At 40.3% G+C, this 20,642-nt stretch overlaps 1 protein-coding gene across 1 annotated transcript; it reads left to right on the forward strand.

Annotated features, from left to right (window-relative positions):
- The first annotated feature begins 3,669 nt into the window (after nt 1-3,669).
- On the forward strand, nt 3,670-20,416 carry LOC104945796 (protein phosphatase 1H-like). Its single transcript, XM_010771512.1, has 9 exons — nt 3,670-3,678; nt 3,928-3,933; nt 7,888-8,000; nt 8,158-8,242; nt 8,430-8,548; nt 13,231-13,294; nt 15,104-15,211; nt 18,300-18,451; nt 18,737-20,416. The coding sequence occupies exons 1-9, from the start codon at nt 3,670-3,672 to the stop codon at nt 18,882-18,884; spliced, it is 804 nt and encodes a 267-aa protein (XP_010769814.1). The 3' UTR covers nt 18,885-20,416.
- The last annotated feature ends 226 nt before the right edge of the window (nt 20,417-20,642 follow it).

Raw genomic sequence — 20,642 nt, forward strand, 5'->3', positions numbered from 1 at the left:
AAGGCATTTGCTCAAAGAATGGAGAGAAGGCTGTGACCGAGGTCAAAAGTTGAAAAAGCACACACTTGTCCTTAATTGTTATCTTTTTTACTTTGCCACCACAGAAATGGCAATAGCAAACATCAGCAGACTGAAGATGAGCTATTAGCCCTTAGGCTCATTTGCTCCTGGAGGCTTTCATTATTATTGTGGACTGAATTCCCAAAAGGACATTTTCTGTTACGATGTAGGTTGTTGCAGCCGGCCTACATTCACACTTTGGTATAGGTCCAGGAAATGACATGTGTGTACAGCTGACATTTGTTGTGTGAGTACAAGTTATTATTTTGTTGTTTATATTCTCACTTGTGGTGTGTGAGTGAGCGAGTGATAAGAGAGAGAGAGAGAGAGAGAGAGAGAGAGAGAGAGAGAGAGAGAGACTGCCCTTTGTACATGTAGCTGTGGCTGACAATAAATGATGTTATTATGAATACATTTGCCTCCGAGTCCTGCATGAACTGTGCATAGACTGTATTTTTTTAACATTGGTCATAGGGTGGTACTCGGAGAGCCAACTATTTTCTCAGGTGGTACTTGGTGCTCGCTAGATGATACACTCATTTATTTGTTTATTTTAGGTCTTCAATGTCAAGTTTCTCCTTTATAACAGCAGTTCTTTTTTTACGATAAATGATGACTGCACAGTAAAATAGTCAAATATACACCATTTGCATATACATCTCAGTTTGAGACCTACACATGTGAGAGGACAGAAAAAGCACATACATACTGCATACTGTGACACCTAGGTTGTTCACTGCTGAGAGCTGCTGTTGTGGTTGTGGACAAGCACATGTTGCTAAATAATGCTCCAGGCAATCTACACACCATCATTTATAGTACTGCAGTGGCCCTATTAAAACTGAGAATGTGGTATTTTTTTAAATTAGAGTAGAGGACGACAGATAGACAAGGGGGCATGCAGAAACAAAAAGTATTATTCTGTTGGAAAGTGTATATTTGTGGAATTATTTCCTGTTTTACTTCAACAATCAATTGTCTAGAGATACTACGTAGAGACTGGTAGCATGTCTATATTTCATTAAGCAATGCCTTGAGTATGAATAATATAAAAATAAATCAGACATTCTATGGCTACACGTTGATGTGAGAGTTAGTCATGATTTCTTCCCTGCGGAGGATCCTACATTAATAATCCTAATTGGTCATGAAGCTGCAGAGATCCTCCGTCTCCAGCTAAGGAAACACTGCTGGTTGTAAAACCGTCAGGGTGTGGACTGAGCAGACCTTTTCTCAGTATGATTGATTTTAATTGGAGTCTTACACAATGGCCTATTCACCGCATCCGTGTCCTGAAAACTAAAAATAGCACACTCCCTGTCGTGTGTCAATACGACAGGGAGTGTGCTATTCAGAGTAAACACTGCATTTGACAGCACAGCTACCCAACTATTGTAATGAACCCACATTGCTTATATAAGTATAGAAAGAAGCTCACTTTCTATCCATCATGTGGTGAAACACAATTATCAACAATAATTTGCGACAAATAATGTCAAATATAAGATGGTTCCGGTTTCTCATGCTATTATAATTTAAATAAACAATGAATATCCTTTTACTTTGTAGTGTTGATTGGACTTTATTTTGGGGTCTGGAAAATTGCAATCACTATCCTACATTTTATAGTCTTATGTATTAAACCATGTTTTAAAAAACATCAACAGCACCACTTTACAAACCTCGTCACTGATAAAGACAATAACACAAAAGCAAAAACCACTCCGCAGATGTCATTTGTGCAAACACATACTTTCCTCTTTTTTTTCTGCATCCTAAATGGAGCATTACAGATTGTGGTTTTCAAATGCATCTCATGTTTGGACAGTTTGCGGTTTGCTCAGTTTTCTATGGGCTCAGAACAGTCTCATAATACACACATGCACACAGAATGACTCACACTTGTATTTCCGGATCCACACTTGTGTTTTTCAATGCACACACAAATGTGTTCCGATTAATATACATGTAATGAAATCCAAATACAGAAAAAAGTTTTAAATGTGTATTTTTTAGCCACACATATTTGTTTTCCGTTTAAAACCTCTGAACCTGCAAACTGCTTTCTCTGCATGGATCGCTGTGCATTCCTGTGTGGGTTTTTTGAGACTCCCCTGACGGTCAGCGGATTCGTACTTGTAATTTTTTCTATCTATAGCCAATCAGATGTCTCCTTCATTCTATCACATGAGCGCGCCCCCACGAGGGTATGATTTATNTATTTTATGAGAATTTAAAATCCCTATCCCTTATTATTATTTCCATTTATTTTACTCTTTTGGTAAACAAATATATATCAAAACAAAAAACACCAATTAAACTAAACCTCTCTGTTGTGTTTTTTCAGAATACAAATAAAAACATAAACTAATGATAACAGTGTTTCCCACTATCCATTAGACCACCAAAAAAAAAAAAAAATTAAAAGAAAGATCTTTTTGTCGCGGACGATATTTAATTGTACATAAATCAATGTATGGGAAACACTGGATAATATAAAATAAACCTAATTTACATAGCATGTTTCCTCACAGTGTTAAAAAGTGCTTTACAATAGATACAAACACTATAAATAATAAGATATCATATAGGTGAATACATCAATTGACATGAAATTCCTAATGATGTTTTAAGAAGAGATTCAAAAGCGCTGATATATTGAGCAAGCCTAATCTCAGCTGGTAAATTGTTCCAGAGTTTTGGGGCCAGGACTTCAAAAACCTGAAAGTATATATCAAACCAAACATGATTGTCTAATTGTTATTACAGCAATCAAACCCACATTAAAGTATGAACATGTAATACCCAAGAAATAGATTTGATGTCAGACCAGCAGTGTGAAGGCAGTCAGTCAGATAACACACACAAGCCACCTGGCCTTGCTTTAAGTGGATTCCGGAAACTTTCCTCATGCAGAGGCCAAGAGATTGAGACCAGAGCCAATGAAAACAGAGCAGGCCTGGGTTGAGAAAGATTTTGAGAGATTAAAAGTCACTCTCCTTCTCTTTAAATCCCTGTGGTTTAACATTTAGTAAATCATAGTTTGCTATGGCACAGTGCCTGAGAGTAAATATAAACAAGTAAACAACTTGAATTGTTGTTTACAACCGAAGGAAATGCAAGTTTATTTATATAGAACCTTTCAACACAAGGCAATTCAAAGTGCTTTACAAAAAGGAAAGACATTAAGAGACAAAACGCTCCTCTCCAAATGAAAGACAAATTGTTTGTTAATGTACAAATAGCCTATTCTAGCATAACCATGTGATTAAAACAAGAGTTAATCAAATACCTATACACATAGACTTCAATCAAATATATTACAGATTGCACAAAATGATTAAAAGGAGTAATATAGACACTAATTGATCTTCCACTAATGCTTGACCCAGGTCTGCAGAGCACAACGTCTTTAAAACATGTGTGATAGGTGAGATCATTTGGGGAGGTACAATGTTAGCTTGATAGAGGGCAGTGCAGCTCAATACAAAATCCATTTCTCAGTACAGCTGGTGTTTACACATCTTTACCACTAGGTGGTAGTGTGCAATCACCTGTTCTTACCAAACGTCTTGGCCATTAAAGAGGAACATTTGTATTGGGGCACGTATGGCTTGTGTAGGTGTACTTAATGATTGTATAAGGATCAGTTAATCAATGTAAAAAGGAGTCATCTGGTTAATGATGAGGTTTTTTTTTTCACCCAGTCACAAGGATTGGGTTTTGTGAAATACAGTTACACATTTCTTTATGTCCTATGGCAGGATTTAGAAATGATGATCCAGCTTTACACTATGAAGTTGGTGCATAATCTGTCTCTAAAATGTTTCTTTGCTGCTCTACTCTCTTTATCTTTTTCGTTGTCAGAGACATGTCTGTCCACATCTCCCAGCAATCAGCAAACATCTATGTCTCACTCTGCTTCCCGTCTCACTCTCACGTGTCTCTCTGGCTCTGAGTCTGCACTCTTTACCCTCCGTGTCCTCTCTCTTTCTTAAAGGAAAATCCACAATTTCAAACATTGCAGTTGATGTCACTGTGTCCACGAAGCACTGAAGCTACACAACTATCTAACAGTAGTCTAGAGGGTTTCTTCAGGAAGCTATGTATTAAAGCATATACATGTAGAATGGATTTCCAGTTGATTGCATTCATAGTGCGTTACGTATTGTATTCAGAGACCAGAGATGAGAAAATAAGGGTAGGCTATAACCACCTGAAATAACCATATCTACTTTCCTCGTAAGTAATCATTTTTTATGTATTAGATGCAATCACATTCACATGGTACACAATGAATCTTAGAAGAACTGTTGATAAGTTGCTACCAAAAAGTCAATTTTGTCATAATCTCCCCCCCAAAGTCCTCCAGTCTTAACAAGGTCTAATAAAGCTCATTCTTTACGATAAAAGGAAGTGTCAGCAACATTTGGGAAGGTTTGGTATGACTCTTAATCTTTGTCTTACAGACACTCACAGAGTCTCTGTATCTTATCAGAAGGATCCGCCTTTAATTCTCCTCTGACACGACTCACTGCATTCCTGTGGGAGCGGCCGGTGTGTGTGTGTGTGTGTGTGTGTGTGTGTGTGTGTGTGTGTGTGTGTGTGTGTGTGTGTGTGTGTGTGTGTGTGTGTAAGCCGATAAACACTCAGGGATGTGTAAACATCAAAAACAACGTCTTGTAGCTCCGAGACAAAGGCTTTTAAGTCAAGCTGTTGGTTACAGAAAACGAGGAGATGACATCACTAGCCAAATTTAGTTTAAAACATGTATTTGTGGCATTGGTACGTGCATTCTCAGGTACTGAGATTTAATCACTATCTCAGTATTTTAGGACTTTCATAATGATGTGAGCATTAATTTAACATTTTGGGGAAATGTACTACTTGGCTTTTTTTTTTGTTTTCACTAGCCACATAGTAGTGCCAGGAAAACAGCTAGCATGACTAGCCTTTAAGCTCAGTATTAAGTATGACAAATCTTGTTTGTATATTCTGTATAAAAAAAGTGGAGACTACAGAAAAACAGGCGATGAAATACTCATGCAACTCTTTGTAAAAACGACAACTGTTCACACCATGCTGTTGGGCATATTTAGTTATCTTAAGACAGAGCCAGCCAAGCTAGGCTAACTTCCTGCCTGTGGTAATATAATTTGTCACATTCATTTTCCCATCTTACTCTTGACAAGAAAGCCAAAAAGATTACTTCTCAAAATCACAAACTATATCAAGTTACCTTGAGACTTATTATGGGCATATTTATGAACACTAAAAAGACCCAGGCTTGAATCCTACTTCTACTTACAGTATGCTACGCTAAGCTACCTGCTTGAGCCACAGACCTCAATGTTATTGATCTTCTCTCGCGCAGACAGAATGTGTATTTCCCAAAATGTTAAACTTTTTATTTGAGCATGAGATACGACTTCAGGAAATGAAGGTTACTCAATATAATGTTTCAACATTTCTGTGTTAGTCAGGAGTCATCAAGAGTAGTTTAACCATCCATAATCTTTCTATATTTATTGATATTTAGTATCTCAGATCTTATTCGATGCGAAGTGGGTTATCACCAGGTGTGTGACTGTGTGACTGTGTTTCAGCGGGTTATTAATACTCTATATTAAAGGAGCCTTGGCAGAAGAATTAGCCCAAAGGTCCTGCTTGCCCTGAAAAACAACTGATGTGCCACTAATTTAACTAATCAGTTAAAATGATTAATTCCCTTAATGACCTGTCTCACAGTCCATCATCAGAGTTATCCATCATATCTGATGTTTCACATGTTTCTCTGCCAGCTCTGCTCTCTGTTATCTTTTCCTGGCCTAGTAGCTTCAGGCTCTCATTGATTCAACACATAACAATGCATCAGGAAGTCTTTGGCCTGACCTGTAGCTCATAGGTAGAACAGTGACTCAACCCAGCTTTTACCAATAAAGTCAAACCATCTTGTTCAGCGAGAAAGCTTTTTTGAACTTTGCTGTGAAGATAATGGCCTTCATGACAATATGTTGAATAACATAGCTACTAACTACTGTATCTATGAAACCTTATTATGTCAATTGTATTGAAATATGTTTTCTTAAATGGTCAAACACATAACTTAGCGGTCTTTTAGGATGTTCATAAAAGGTCATTAACAAACTACATGATTGGTTGTTTGGATGAGAGGTGTTCATGTGGTCTTTCTGTGTATGAAGTGTGTTCTCGAGGTTCTGTTATGTGCTGCTCAATACTTTTTGGTCTGTTTTTTAAGTATACTTTGATGTGTCACTGCTTTTAAAAAATTCAATTGGGTTTTAGTGGAGTATAATTATTTGACTATATCCAATCCATTTTATTTCTATAGCACATTTAAAAACAACAGAGTTGACATCAACAACTGTATACAAACATAGCATAAATACATAAAAACAGACAGGAAATGAAACAAATTTAAAACACGAGACAATGAAACCAGATCAGAAACCACAGACTGAGAAACTCTCCTACATCACTTAAAAACAATACAAAACACAACAGATAAAAACCCAAATGTAAAAGCAGAAGTGTGACCTGGCCTGTAAATGCCAGGGAAAAGAAGTGGGTTTTTAAACGAGATTTAAAAACAGGCAGAGTTGGACGAAGTCTAACCTGGAGGGGCAAGTCGTTCCTAATATGTAATTAGGTTGTCCTTAGATTAGATTTTCAATATGTATATATTACATTTGAAGAAGGGAAGAACACATTTAGCCTATCTGCCTTCCGGTTATTTCGCTCAGTTGTCAGACGTTTCCTTGCGGAAGTGGAGAGGAGAAAAGTGTAGATGTTTATGCAGGCACTTTCATTATTGAAGACTTTGCCTGCAGCAAAACGTATTGAATACAGGGAGAATAAATATGTATGGTTCGCAATGGATTTATAATTAATTCAGGGTGAAGGACACATTTGTTCCCCCCTTCCCAACACACACCCCAAAAAACCCTGCTACTTCTGTCCAAGAAGTCTTCATAAAATACAAAACACTCAAATTCAAAGTCATACATATATCTGGTTTATGCACACACATGCAAAACCTTCTACACACACATGCATTCCTGTCTCCTGTCAGAGAAACGCATACACTACAAAAACACACACATTCACAGTTGTAATCAGATGGAGGTCGTCTGCAGTGGAGCAGAAGGCGACATGCTTTTGTTGGTTTAGCATTCCTCTTGGGATGACATGTTAGGGAAGGCCTCGCTGCAAATGTGTTTGCCAACATCTTTCTTCCCGCTCACTGTGTGGAAGGTGACGGAGGGATTCGAGGAAGGCGAAGGGGACGTCCATTTTCTCGAGATAACTTGAAGACCTCTCAGTATAGCAACATTAAAGGGTTAAACCAAGTGTGAGCAGCTTGGTTCAAATGTATGTTGGCATTTTGATTAATTCGCTGACAGGTTAATCATTCATCTAATTAATGAACTGTTAGCATGGGATTTTTAAAATCATTTTTTTTGTTTAATTAGCAACAAATTAATATGGGCTAATTAACTGGTGTAATAACCAGCGGTCCCTCCTAACTTTCGTTCCTATCCTTTTGGTTTCCATTCTTGTTTTTTTATTGCTTCTTGACTTATGGTGCTTTTGATGGATGAATTCATTCTGGGGCTATAATTGATAATGGTATCATGGTGTTTTTTAAGTATTCTGGCATTATTTGATTCGGAATGAGGTTCTTTGTGCCACAGCGTGATAGGAAAACGTTTTTGTTGTCTGTTATGATTAGAAACATGATTGCATTGCAGAGGATGTGGTTGTGACCTCATCAGAGGATTCATTTGTATGTGTGTTTGTATTTAGGATGTGCAAATAGAGAAGGAGAAGGCCGTCTACAACATCTCAGGGGGCTGCACTGCTCTGGCGGTCGTCTATATGCTCGGGAAGCTCTACGTTGCTAACGCTGGGGACAGCAGGTGAGATACACATGCGCAAATGAAGGGGAACTTTTCTATGACACACAATGGCAGTATCTCTTTTGTCGGTCACCTTGTCGTGCCCTGCAGCCAGGAGGAGCAACAGTGTCCCGCCTCACATAAACACAGTTTTGTTTTGTCTCCCCCTCTTCCTCAGAGCTATCATTATCCGGGCAGGGGAAGTCATCCCCATGTCAGCAGAGTTCACGCCCGAGTCAGAGAGACAGCGACTGCAGTTCCTGGTAAGAAATAACCTTTTTCTGCTCCTTCCTAGTGAGCACAGCTGTCAGATATTAGCAGAGCTGACCTCCCCTCCTCTGTCTCTTACACTGCCTGCTCTCTTTGTCTGCTTAATAGACTATGGAATTGTTTTTCCTATCCCGTGGGCATGTCAATTTTCTTTTTCTGTTTTTTCTTTTTCATATCAAGGCCTACATGCAGCCCCACTTATTAGGGAACGAGTTTACACATCTGGAGTTCCCGAGGAGAGTCCAGAAAAAGGAGGTGGGGAAGAGGATGCTGTACCGTGACTTCACCATGTCCGGATGGTGGGTTCATTGATTCTTCACTGATTTACTGATTAGATTGATGCCAATGCACAAGGAACACAGCATGTAAACTGTGATGATGATCCCACATTGTTTTTTATTACCCATTTAATTTTTTACCCAAATCTTTCCAACCTTTATGTCAAAAATAATTTCAGCTTTTTATTCTCATATAAACATGCCTTCAGTACATTACTTTTTGATTATCTACCTGTGGGCAATTTACTGTAATGTGCCCCTTAAGAAATTGCCAATAATAGTGATTTCTACCCCATTGAGTGTGCAGCACTCTAAAGCCGCTCAAGGCTCCACTCTGAGTAGGAGGCCAAGAAGTGGCCATGACATTTCTGCTTCTGTGTGTGAAAGGCATTTGAGAAGGAATATGTGGGCATAGCAAGGACAGCTCTTATTCTTTCTGCGGAGAGAGAGAGAGAGGTTAAAAAAGGTCAAAGACATTTAGGAAAATGTGTGAGAAAGAAGAAAAGCGAGAGAGCATGCTGTACGGACTGAGATACAGATGAAAATGTGAAGGGAGAGAAAAGATGGAGGGGATCTAAGAGAAAGATTTCATGGGCAGCTCCAAGTGTACTCTATAATATGTCTTCGAAGTAGCAAAGTGTTTAACAACCTTATATAAAGTTTATATTCTTATAGTAAGTTGCAAACATTGCTAAGGTTACCTGTGTTGCAACGTTTACCAGAGCTGCATTACCACAATACAAAGAACAACCCTCCTTGAGATAAAGGTCCTGTATTGATGTACTTAAGGAAAGTAAGGATTGTTGTAAAAAGTGTATGTATTTATGTACAGTTCTTAAATATCTAGATTGTATACTTCTTCTACTCCAATACATATCACAAGGACGGTTTTTTATTTTTGAGCAGTAGATTTACATTATAATAATCGAAATCTGCAAAGTAACTAGCCTATAGAATATATGTAGTGTAATACAAAATGCATTTGCCTCCAATATGTAGTGGATTAAAAGTATGAAGTAGTATAATCAATATACTCAAGTGAAGTACAAGTACCTCAAACCTATACTTTTACTGTACTTAAAGGTGGGGTAGGTACGTTTGAGAAACCGGCTCGAGATACACTTGTTGTTATATTCCATGGAATGCTCTTAACATCCCGATAGCAATGAATATCTTAAGTGCTTTGACAAAAAATCCGTAAAAAAATGTCATCTGTGGAAGCCGTAGTACTGTAAAAAGCACGACCAATCATCTGAGCCGGCCCGGCTAAAGTAACTGGATGGCCTACCTGCCTGTCAGCCTTCCATCTGTGCACAAACTTATCTCGTGCCCTCATTGGTCATGTGCGCGTTCGTGTGTGTTGGAGGAGGGGCTCTGTGAGGAAGTGGCAGATGTTTCCCGGTTGTGTATTTTCAAATTCTAGCGCACTCGAGCTGGTTTCTCCAAAATTACCTACCCCACCTTTAAGTAGATAATCCTTAGTTACAATCCACCACTGATTTCCTATGCATGAAGATTTCTAAGGGATAGTTGAAAGGTGAGTGAGGAGAGATGTTTTCTGACACCTGCGTGCAGATGTGTTTAGCTGCGCCGCTCGGCTCAGCAGATGTAGGTCAGTCAGCCGCTGTGTTCCTAATGGGGCCCAGAACTCGTGCCCACTGTTTCAGCAGCGCAGACAGCCTGTGATGTATTTTTAATCAGGTTCCACCCATAGCCCAGTTCTGCTCGCTTCACCCGGACTAAGTCTGGGTCTTAAATTAGCACCCGTTGCGTTGCGGACTCCTCTGATGTACGCGAGTGTGACATAACTGTGTCATCTTGTATAGGTGCAGTTCAGACGCTCTATACGTGCAGAGGATCTTTTTTGAAAGCCTCTGTAGCTTTCCATGAACACTCTCCTGTCAGCGTGTGCAGCCAGTGTGCCCACATGCTGCGTGTATGTGGGTGTATTCTGACATCTACATCCCTCAAAGGCATCCATGATCAAGGCCACAGTGTAATGAAGGCATACATGCCTGCAGCCCACCTCTCTCTGTCTTCCTCCCTCACCTTCTCTTCCTCCCCCCTTCCCTCTGCTCGTAGGACTCTTCTGCTGCAATCTGTTATCGTTGTCCAGGATGGGCGGGCGGTTTTGTTTGTGTCCCTGTGTGATGGATGTTGAGCGGTCAGCCGTGTTCAGGTGAAGGGAAGGTTGGGAAGAGGGTGGTTGGCTGGTATGAGAAGGGAGGGGGGGGGGGGGAAACAAATGGAAATGACTTCAAAGACAAAAAGAAATAGTAGCAGCAAAGATTGAAAAAGGAGAAAATAAAATGCTAGGAAGAAATGCTGGTAAATTAAAGTAGGCAATAACAGCAGATGTATAGGCCACATAGGAGGGCACTGATAAGTGACAATGAAAGGCCCTCCAGCTGTCTCTCTTTACTGCCCACGCCCACTAAGGTGTCTGCTCTCCCCTTGATCCTATCGATAATGAATGTTAGAGGAGGGAGGCTAACCCACACCTACATCGCTGTCATCCACTTTCACTCCCTCTGCTTCTCCTCCCTCTCTCCTTCCCTTCTCTTTGTCCATTACGCCTTCGTAGCATTATGACTGATCGCTTACATTTAAAGAGGCTTTGGGTCACTGCCATTAACTCTGGCCTTGCTTTGCTCCTGAAAGCTCCACTCAATCTAGGAAAAAGCCTGATCAAGGTTGGCCAAAAACTTAGTTTGAACCCCGACTGCCAATTTGTCTGACTCATCCGGTGCTGACACAATGTCACCTCGAAGTCTGGACAGGTGTGTGTGTGTGTGTGTCTGCGTATGTGTGTGTTAGATGTATATATTAAAGTGTGTGCAGATTAGGATGCCGAGCACACACTGCTATTGATTCCCTGTCATCTCACTTTGCACCGGGAGGAGATGACATCACTCCTCACCTGCAGAGAGGATGATACCCTTCCTCCCCTGCATCCCTCTCTACCCCTCCCCCCTCCCCCTCTCTCTCTCTCTCTCTCTGCTGGTCACACTGCAACGTATCAGGCCACCAAACTGCCCTTAATTGTGAAAGCGCTCAGTGTTGTGGTCAAACAGAGCGGCCCTTGAGCAACTCTCCTCGCTGTGTTTTGGACTACGTGTCCCAGAGCGGGAAGCAGGTATCATAACAGGATTAATGTGTATGGCTCGCTTTCTGTCACACACTGCTTATCTCCAGTCTGACAGGATGGCTTCGCTGTAGACAAAAAGTCTCCGGAAGGGGACTGTCCCCGCCTGTGGGCTCTGGGGATTTCTTCCCAGACATCTTTGAAATAAGGACATGAAGAGTGTCTCTGTGTAACACTTCTTCAAGGTGAAATACCCAAATAGAGAAGTCTGTACCGATATGGCAAAAGGGTTTCCCCTTCTGAAAATAAGGGTAGGTTTAATTAGTGTCTCGCTAATGTGGGTTTTGCATCATCAAACTGCTGTTTTAGAGGTTTTTCCACACCATGAATATTGCAAACATTAGTGAGGAAACTATTGGTCGGGTGTTACAGCTCGCCGCTCTGAAGATTCTGCAGACTGTATTTCTCTGTTTGTGGCCTGCGTTCGCTGTGATAGTCCTCGCTCTGCACACTGTTAAAAAAAGTGCTGAGTGCAGCAGTACAGCGCTCGCCTAAGGTGGAAACATATGGTCTCTCTGAGTGGAACCAGCAGTAATGTAAAAACCATCCTGGGCCCTGCTAATCTGCTTCGCAGCAGCTGAAATACATCGGATGAGGTGTGTGGGGCAGACCTGGGTCACATGATATCTGCAAATAACATTTGAACACTAGAAAAAGAACTTTTAAAACCACAGATAGCTTTTATTTCTATTTTTTACCCCCAACATCTTGAATTCAAACGATTGTCATCACAGTTTCGAAAATGTTTTACCTTCTTCATTCCTATCCCTCAAGTCTAAAGGTTGAAATAAAGAATAACCTGCATTTCTAAATGTTATCCGATCCAGATAAGGTTGCCAGATTTTTTTATTGTAGCACCTGGTTTGAACGGAAAAACGTTGTCATGGCAGCTCTTCTGGAAATTAGCTCAAATGTGTAAGGTTTCTGGTGCTGTGGAGTGACACAGCTGTTCCACCTAAATCAAACAGTATACCAGCTATGAGATAAAAAGGCAAGGTTTCCCCACTGCTAGTTTCCAAGCTGAAGGTGAATAGTGTATCTCAAGACATGGCATGAAAACATGACGTATTATTCATTATTTTTCCTCGTACTGCCCCTCTGTCTGGTCCCAGTCTGAAGACGGTAAATTATTCATTAGTGGAGGAAGTTTAAACATTGCTCTGAGAGCAGGGGAATGTAAACGTGGACTCTCTTGCATCATTCAGCTGCCTTTCCTTCAGACTTTCAGATACAAACATGCACATAGACACAACTGCAGCAGACAGTCAAAGAAAAACGGACCAAGAATGTCTCATACATACATAGACGTCTCTTTCTTTGTCGCTAGGGAGACTTTTAAGAAAGAGAAAAAGGGGTAAAATATGCCAAGGCTGTGTCGTTCTCTGTGTGATGTCTGGACTTTTTCCCTCATCGTCTCTCTCTTCCCTCTTTCTCTTCGTGGCAGTCAGCTTGGCAGCAGGGCCTGCGGGGGGCGTGGGAGCGATGTATCTCCAGGGCACGTGTACGCTGCCTGCTATAAAGCAAAAACCCATTAAAGTGTCCTCTCTCCTCTGCGCAGGGCGTATAAAACCATCGAGGACGATGACCTCAAGTTTCCCCTGATCTACGGCGAAGGAAAGAAGGTAAGAAGTGCTGCGCGGCCGCTCGCTGACAGAGTTACTCCCACGGCCTTGTGAAGCCTGGGCTGTAATCAAAGCTCACCAGGGCACCATTAGTCAGCCCCCCACACACACACACACCCCCCCCCCCTGTCACTGTGTGGAGGAGACAGCCAGTGGAAGGCATTCCTGGCCTCTTTTTCCACGACTAATCATAACGTGTATAACAGAAAGTATCTCCGCTTTAATGGACTCTATGTCAGATTGGAGTCAACGATGGATGCCACTTATGAGATGTGTTAAAAGAAAGTGAATGTAAAGTGTCCAAAAAGTGACATAATGTAAAGCAATAATGACACTTACCAAGGTGCACATTATCCCACTTATTACACGGCCACATACTAAATACACTAACGACTTGAATTACTTGAAATTATTTTTATTGACTTGAAAATTATCGTTTTGCTTCTGCTAAGAAAAAATTAAACGTTCCACGGCGCACCAACGGCAGGAACTGTGGCAACAACAACAAGTATTTTCACAGTTTGTTTTACAATAACAAGTCCTTAAACAATGCCAGAGCCCCAACCGTGTTCCTGTTAGTGTTTACTTCCTGCCTGTCTTCTTCTGTTGATTTATATGACGTCTTTTAACCTCTTTCCTTTTCTCCCATGATCGCCCTTAGCAACAGCAATGTTATGCTTAGCAGCGGTGTGTTATCGAGTATTAATAACCTCTGAAATGTCCCAATTGACCAATCAGAATCGAGTATTCAACTAAGCCGTGTAATAATTGGAATATAACATTGCAAAACCCTTGACATGCAGGAAACTCTCGTCAGTGGTTTGACACGTGCTGTAACACAAAAGAAAAGGTCAGATTCTCCGCACACCGTCATGACATTTCCCTCAGTGCTGTACATGTGCCGCATCTTGTCCTTGGTGCATTGAGAAGGTCAGAGAGGAAACACGATAGATCTGAATATGTTCCCACTGTGGCCTCCTCCAGTATTCTAGTTAATGCAGCCCGAGAGTGAGTTTATGTTTGACGGATGTCTGGGGCAGATGTCACCTCGCCGTGCTCTCCGCCTGCAGCCGCTGTTCGGGTTCACCGCGGCACAGGCGGCCGTGCCCACGTCGCCTCCTCTCCCTTTGAAGTGAGGCGTGGAGATGGATGGCTAGATAGAGCAAGGGGGCTTTGTGCGAGGGGAGAGGAGCGTCGGATCACTTCAAAGACCCGGCGCGCAGCCTGCTGGGCCCCAACGCTCAACAATTAATCCCAGGATGTTTCCCCTTCTCCGCCGTAGGAGCTTTGAAACGCTCTCCCTTCTCTCCACCTCTCTGTCTGCTTAGCTCTCCGTCTCTCTGCTGCATACTGATCCACTCTCACTACTACCAGGCCTAACCCTCGTACCCCTCTCCCCGGCCCTGTGTGCCCCCCCCCCCTGTCTCATCGGCTGTACAGAAGATTCAATTAGCCCAGTTTCACAGACCTGTTCCAGCAGCCATTTTTTTTAGAGACGGTGGTACCATCCTGCGCTGACTGTAGGAACCAAGAGGAGTTTAGCACAGCTTACAAATGAGTTTAATGGTGTCTGAGGCCAGGGGTTTAGGAATTATGATTTGGCTTAAACTGTTGGTTTATCTGATTGCTCATCTTTCTTGAATATCTGCATTTAAAAAAAAAAAAAAAAATCTCTTTGGCAAGTGAAATGTGATTATAAGCATCAATACAAATGATGCTTATCATAAATAAACCAGAATTTCCCTTTAAGAATATATTGTTGCTTGTTTTGACTGAAATCGAGGTCCTCTTGCCTCTGATCTCTTGCAGGCTCGTGTGTTGGCGACCATCGGCGTCACCAGAGGTCTCGGGGACCACAATCTGAAAGTGCACGACTCTAACATCTACATTAAGCCCTTCCTGTCCTGCTGCCCAGAGGTAGGCTCCATGTATAATGCTGTCCTTCATTATGTCACCTCTCACAGTGTGCACAGACAAAGGGAAATCGCTCTTTTGAAATGATCCTTTACACATAAAAAAAGAGTGTAACCACTTCAAAGTTTGATGAGAGCTAGTGAGTTTAAACAAACAAATCCTCAAACGGTCACTTCAATTAGTGATTTCCTACATTTCGACTATTTTCATTGAACACAGGAGACTTTATGCTTAGTTTAGTTTAGTTTTTTGTTTTTTTTCGAGCGTGTAAAACTAAAGAAAATACAAATGAAACAAAAGGTGATACAGACATGATACAGTATACAAATGAATGCAATAACAAAACGAAACATATAATTAATAATCTGTAGTATCATTGTCTGATATCAATAAACAACAAAGCTTTAGCTAATTACACGTCCGAAAAGGGGTCGGAAGAAGTTTACACTTATTTAATCCGACCCCTTCTCCCTTTTTTTATTTTTTACATCTTAATATATGTTAACATACAATATAAATGTATACTTATAATCTTGAATAATTTCTATAATCATTCATATAATATATACAGGCAAGTTAGGAGAATGGTCTCTATATATGTATATATATACATGTGTACATACACAAATTCATAAATAGAATACAAAACAAGAATATAAACAGTTATGGTTTAGCAATTTCATCCCTGTACCTTGTGAGAATTGTGTCTTTATACCTCTTTTTGAATAGTTTTACAGAAATATAAACAAACAAAGGAACAACATAACACATCCTTGCATTTGATTAATAAATGTTTGCCTTCTCTTCTCTGAATTTGCTCATTTCGATTGTTTAATGTCAAGAGACGAAACTGCTATTTTAAATCTAAATCGAGTATTTCTGCTACTAAAATCACATCATTGGCGTCTTAGGTCTGCAACACTGAATAACGGAAATGCCCTTAGCATCATCAGTAGCAGTGTGCTTATAGTACGGTGGACCTTTCTCTTTGTTTCACCTCATTACCTCGGCGTCCTGAACAAACGAGAGCGCAGAGGTAGCGCTGTAAAATGCCTTCAGCCATTAACAGTCTGCACGGCGTGGTCAGCGGCACATTAAGATTCCCCCCAAGCCGTCGCTCTCAAACGTCTCCTTTCCTTCCCAGTGTGTACCGCACATGATTGCAGTAGTCAGCGCCTGGATTCTGTTGATCTTTAATTCATTGCCCTTTGAGTTCAGTCATAGTTCAGCCTCCTAATTGATGTTTTTTCAATGTTTTCCCTCAGATGCTTGTAGTCACTATTGTTCACTCTCAGATGACACACATTAATAGTATGTGTAAGAAGTGTCAAACCTGGTTAAAGGAAGATGCTGTGACACGGAGTCATCAGATCATCATGAGTTCAAATATGGCATTCAGCGGTCACAAATCAAACGCTGTGGTGGTGGTCATCCCCCTTCCTCCAGGAATAATTTATTGCTTTTGGAATAAATTCTACGAAACTGCCTCAGTCCTTTTATCTCCAAGAAAGCTGGGCTTAAATCACAAGGTTAACCACAACACAAAGAGGCTCATGATCCACGCTGAAGTCGTCCTCATTCCTTTACAAACGCTTTCCTTTAGCAGTAGCCTCTGCAGTATGTTGCTGTCTGTTGTGAAAAGGCCCGTGGTATCCCCCGTGGCAGCCAATGAATTACTTTGAGCAAACAAAACAAGGCGGTTTTTTTTATTTTGCCAAGGCCAAGGCCATTGGGAATTATTTTGCTTGGTATTTACAAAAGTATTTTTCCTCAGGCATAGTTGTGCCACAGTTAAATATCTCTTTGGAAGTCATCAAAGGTTAAGGCTTTCTAAATTCCAGAAAAACATAAATAAAGGTAAAACATTTTTTTAACATTTATTCCCTCCGTTTTTAAGTATCTGTATTTTTCAATTCAATAAAAAAAGGTATTTAGAAAATGCTTAAAGGTGACCTATCATAAAAAATGCACTTTTGTTTGTCTTTTATAAATGAATATGTGTCCCCGGTGTTCCAGGGAACTCACCAAGTGTCAGAAAACACAAACATCTCTATTTTCCTCCGTACCCAAATCTCTTAAAAAGGGGCTGCAACGGATCTGATACAGACTGATCCAGATTTGAACACTTATATGACGTCACAGAAGTGGCAGCCACGGACATTGCCGTTCGAAAGCGCTGGAGACGCTGTAGTACATATGCCAGGCCTGTAGATGGTGCTGTTCTCACAGAATCAGCCCATGCAAAGACAGTGTTAAATGGCTAAAATGCATGATCTGTTTGGTATTTTTAAAAATAAAAAGTATAAATATGCCTTATATAGGTATGGTCCTACACTATATTATTCAAATATAGCATGATAGGTCCACTTTAAGTAATATATCCTTCTACATTTTGCTCAATTCAGTGTTCACTTATACTATTTATTTCTGTAAAATAGCTTTGTCTCTTTGTGTAATTCACTTGGCAGTGTCTTTGCCAAGTCCCAATTTGATTGAAGCATAAGTAGTGTATCACTTCCTAGATTTGTTTATACAAACAAAAAATGTACTTTACATTTTACTTTAAAGATTAGTTTATGGGACTTTTTGGATGCCACAAAAGTTGCCCTTGTGAACTGTGGGGAAATGAAACTTAAATGGATTAGCTACCATCAAGAGTAATTACAAAGTTATATTTTGCATTTGGCCTGAACCTTCAAGATGCCTAGTCGGGGAAAGAGAGAATCATAAACGCTGACCATATATCCAACTTGGCAAAAAAACAAAACAAAGACTTGTCTCCAAACTGTTGGCAGAGTTGCTGCAAATTCAAGACCATCAACATAAATTCCAATATAAAAAATGGAATCAGCTAAATTGATGGTTGCTTTTCCCTGTACCATGGTAAAGAAATGCACTTCGATTGGATTGCAATTAGAACATTTGGGCCAAACATCTGGGGGGACTACAAAGTTAGCACTTGGACTAGAATAATGCATAATTCCAATTCTACCAAACTATTTATGTGACTGGTTCCTGCTGTAGGTTCAAATGATTCCTAGAAATGATGCACCTCTCAACCCTTGCCCGGTCTTTTCCCCTCCGCCTCCAGGTCAAAGTTTACCCTCTGGTGGAGTGCGAGCATGGGGCTGATGACGTTCTGGTGCTGGGAACCGACGGTCTGTGGGACGTCCTCTCTAACCAGGAAGCGTCCGAAGCCATCACCTGTTTCCTGGCAAACTGCGACCCCGACGACCAGCACAGGCACGTTTTACTCATCACACAGCTGCAGTCAGGGGCGGGCTGAACTTCCCCTCACCCCGGCCTTATTTGTAGAGGATGAACGCTGTTATCTTGTTGTAATTATGCAAATTTCCAAACATTTAGATAACTGTGATGTCAAGGAAGAGCTCGTAAGAATGTTAACAAGGCTTTGAGCTTAAAGTTAATCACAATATTTTTCAACATTCGTCTTCAGGCAGATGTGCTTACTTGATAAAATACTGCACTAGGATACGCCTTAATCATTCATCTTATTTGTTATGTCAGGTACACAATGGCAGCTCAGGACCTCGTGATGAGAGCACGAGGGGTGCTGAAGGATCGAGGCTGGAGGATATCCAACGACAGATTAGGCTCTGGAGACGACATCACTGCCTACATCATTCCCCTCATGTACGGCAACAAGCAGAACTAGCCCCAGCTACGAAACGTAACCCTGCCTTTGACTTCTGCAGATCCCCTCGTCCCCTGTGCTCTTTTTATTAAAGTGCTTTAGTGTGGAATCCTCTGCTCAGGGATCCAAGATGTCTCTGGTCACAAATGGGATGTTTTTTTTTTTGTTACCCCCTTGATAATCCTCAATCAGGATGATCTCTTTTTGTCTGGTCCTTTTTATAGAAAAAGAAACATGAAAAGCAGTGGAAGAGCTTTTTTTTTTCCTTTCAAATCTCGAAGAAGCCATCATAAACTTTGTAGTGGGGGAAGCCTAAGGTTGGGAGCATTAGACTCATGGACAGACGTGGTGATGTGCATCTCAGGATTGCAATTACTAACTAATGCACAATATTTATAAATGTGAAAATGTAAATAATCCTAGGTGTAAAACATTCGGTAAGTATGTTTAGTTGAGCACTTGTACAGTGTAAAAGAAACTAACCTGGAGACTGATGTCCTGCATATATGAATCATAAGTCCTCTGTTCCAGCTTTTTAATTAGCTACGTTCAATCATCTGCTATTCTTAGTCTGAAAAACGTGCAAATCTTCTCTGGACAGTATGTCTCCTGATGCTGCACTTTCAATAACTTACTTATAATGAAGGAATACTGATTCCGTTAAATGAAGGAATATAAATATGAAGACAGGACCAGTTCCCTAGTACTCCCTAGGATACTAATTATAGTATTAAATCAAACCCAAGATTTAAGAAGGAAAAACTAAGTCTTTCTGTTCCATCCATTCTACCTCATCATTTATTTCCTTGTTTTGTATATTATGCTAACTCATACTGTCATAGTCCTCTTCTAGTGGCTGTTTTCATGCTACATCAGGTGCATCGTCAGCTGTTTCCTGTGCCATTATTTGAGTTACATTGTTATACCGTACCTGCAAGATTTGTAAAAACGTCTTTAGAGAATCTCTCAAGAAAGTAAAAACGCCTCACAGGGAACTGTGTGATAGGTAAAGTGTTGTACAAGATATATATTTTTCATATATATTAGGCTCAAAAACCCTTTGTCATGCACTCATGTTTACCCTTTTCTCAGTATCCGTTGGATGTGTTGTTCCTAATAAGAAAAACCCCAACTTTATGAATAGCAGGTGCCTATAATAAAGACAATTGCTTTTAATGTGTCACGTGAAAGGAAGTATAAGACTATCACTGCAGACAATTCATTAGACAGCAATTACCCTATGTGTCTACAATCAATATTGTTGGCTGAATCCGTGGCGTTCCATATTTTGATTTAATTGTATTTTTCAGCTTGTCAACATGTTGTAACCTAAAGGCTGTACGAGTGGCTGAAGCTGGTGAACAATGGAACAGAGTAATTTAAATGTAAAAATGTAAATAATGTTTCAAGTGTATACTTTTCTTGTTTCTTTTGCTGTTAGTAATGTACATCTTACTGAACACTTTATTTGTACTGTTTTGGAAACCAAGGAACAGTGACAACAAATTGTGTAAATGCTCTTTTTTTCTGCTCTATTAAAAAAATTAACCTTTTTTTCTTTACTCTGCTGTGTTATTAATAATAAAATGGTGTACTTACTGTAAATACAATATGTGGATAATCCTGTGATGCTCTTAGTGAGCACACTACGTCTGTGTATGCAAACAGACTTATAGTATTTAAAAAGCATTAATGGATTTCATTTTTGTTAATCCTAAAACCAGTCATGACCTTCCTGTACTGTGTTTAGCTGCTACTTATGTGTTTGAATTCTATATA

This window comes from Notothenia coriiceps, unplaced genomic scaffold (genome assembly GCF_000735185.1).
Source record: "Notothenia coriiceps isolate Sejong01 unplaced genomic scaffold, NC01 NC01_scaffold00010035, whole genome shotgun sequence".
NCBI classification, from domain to species: Eukaryota; Metazoa; Chordata; class Actinopteri; order Perciformes; family Nototheniidae; genus Notothenia; species Notothenia coriiceps.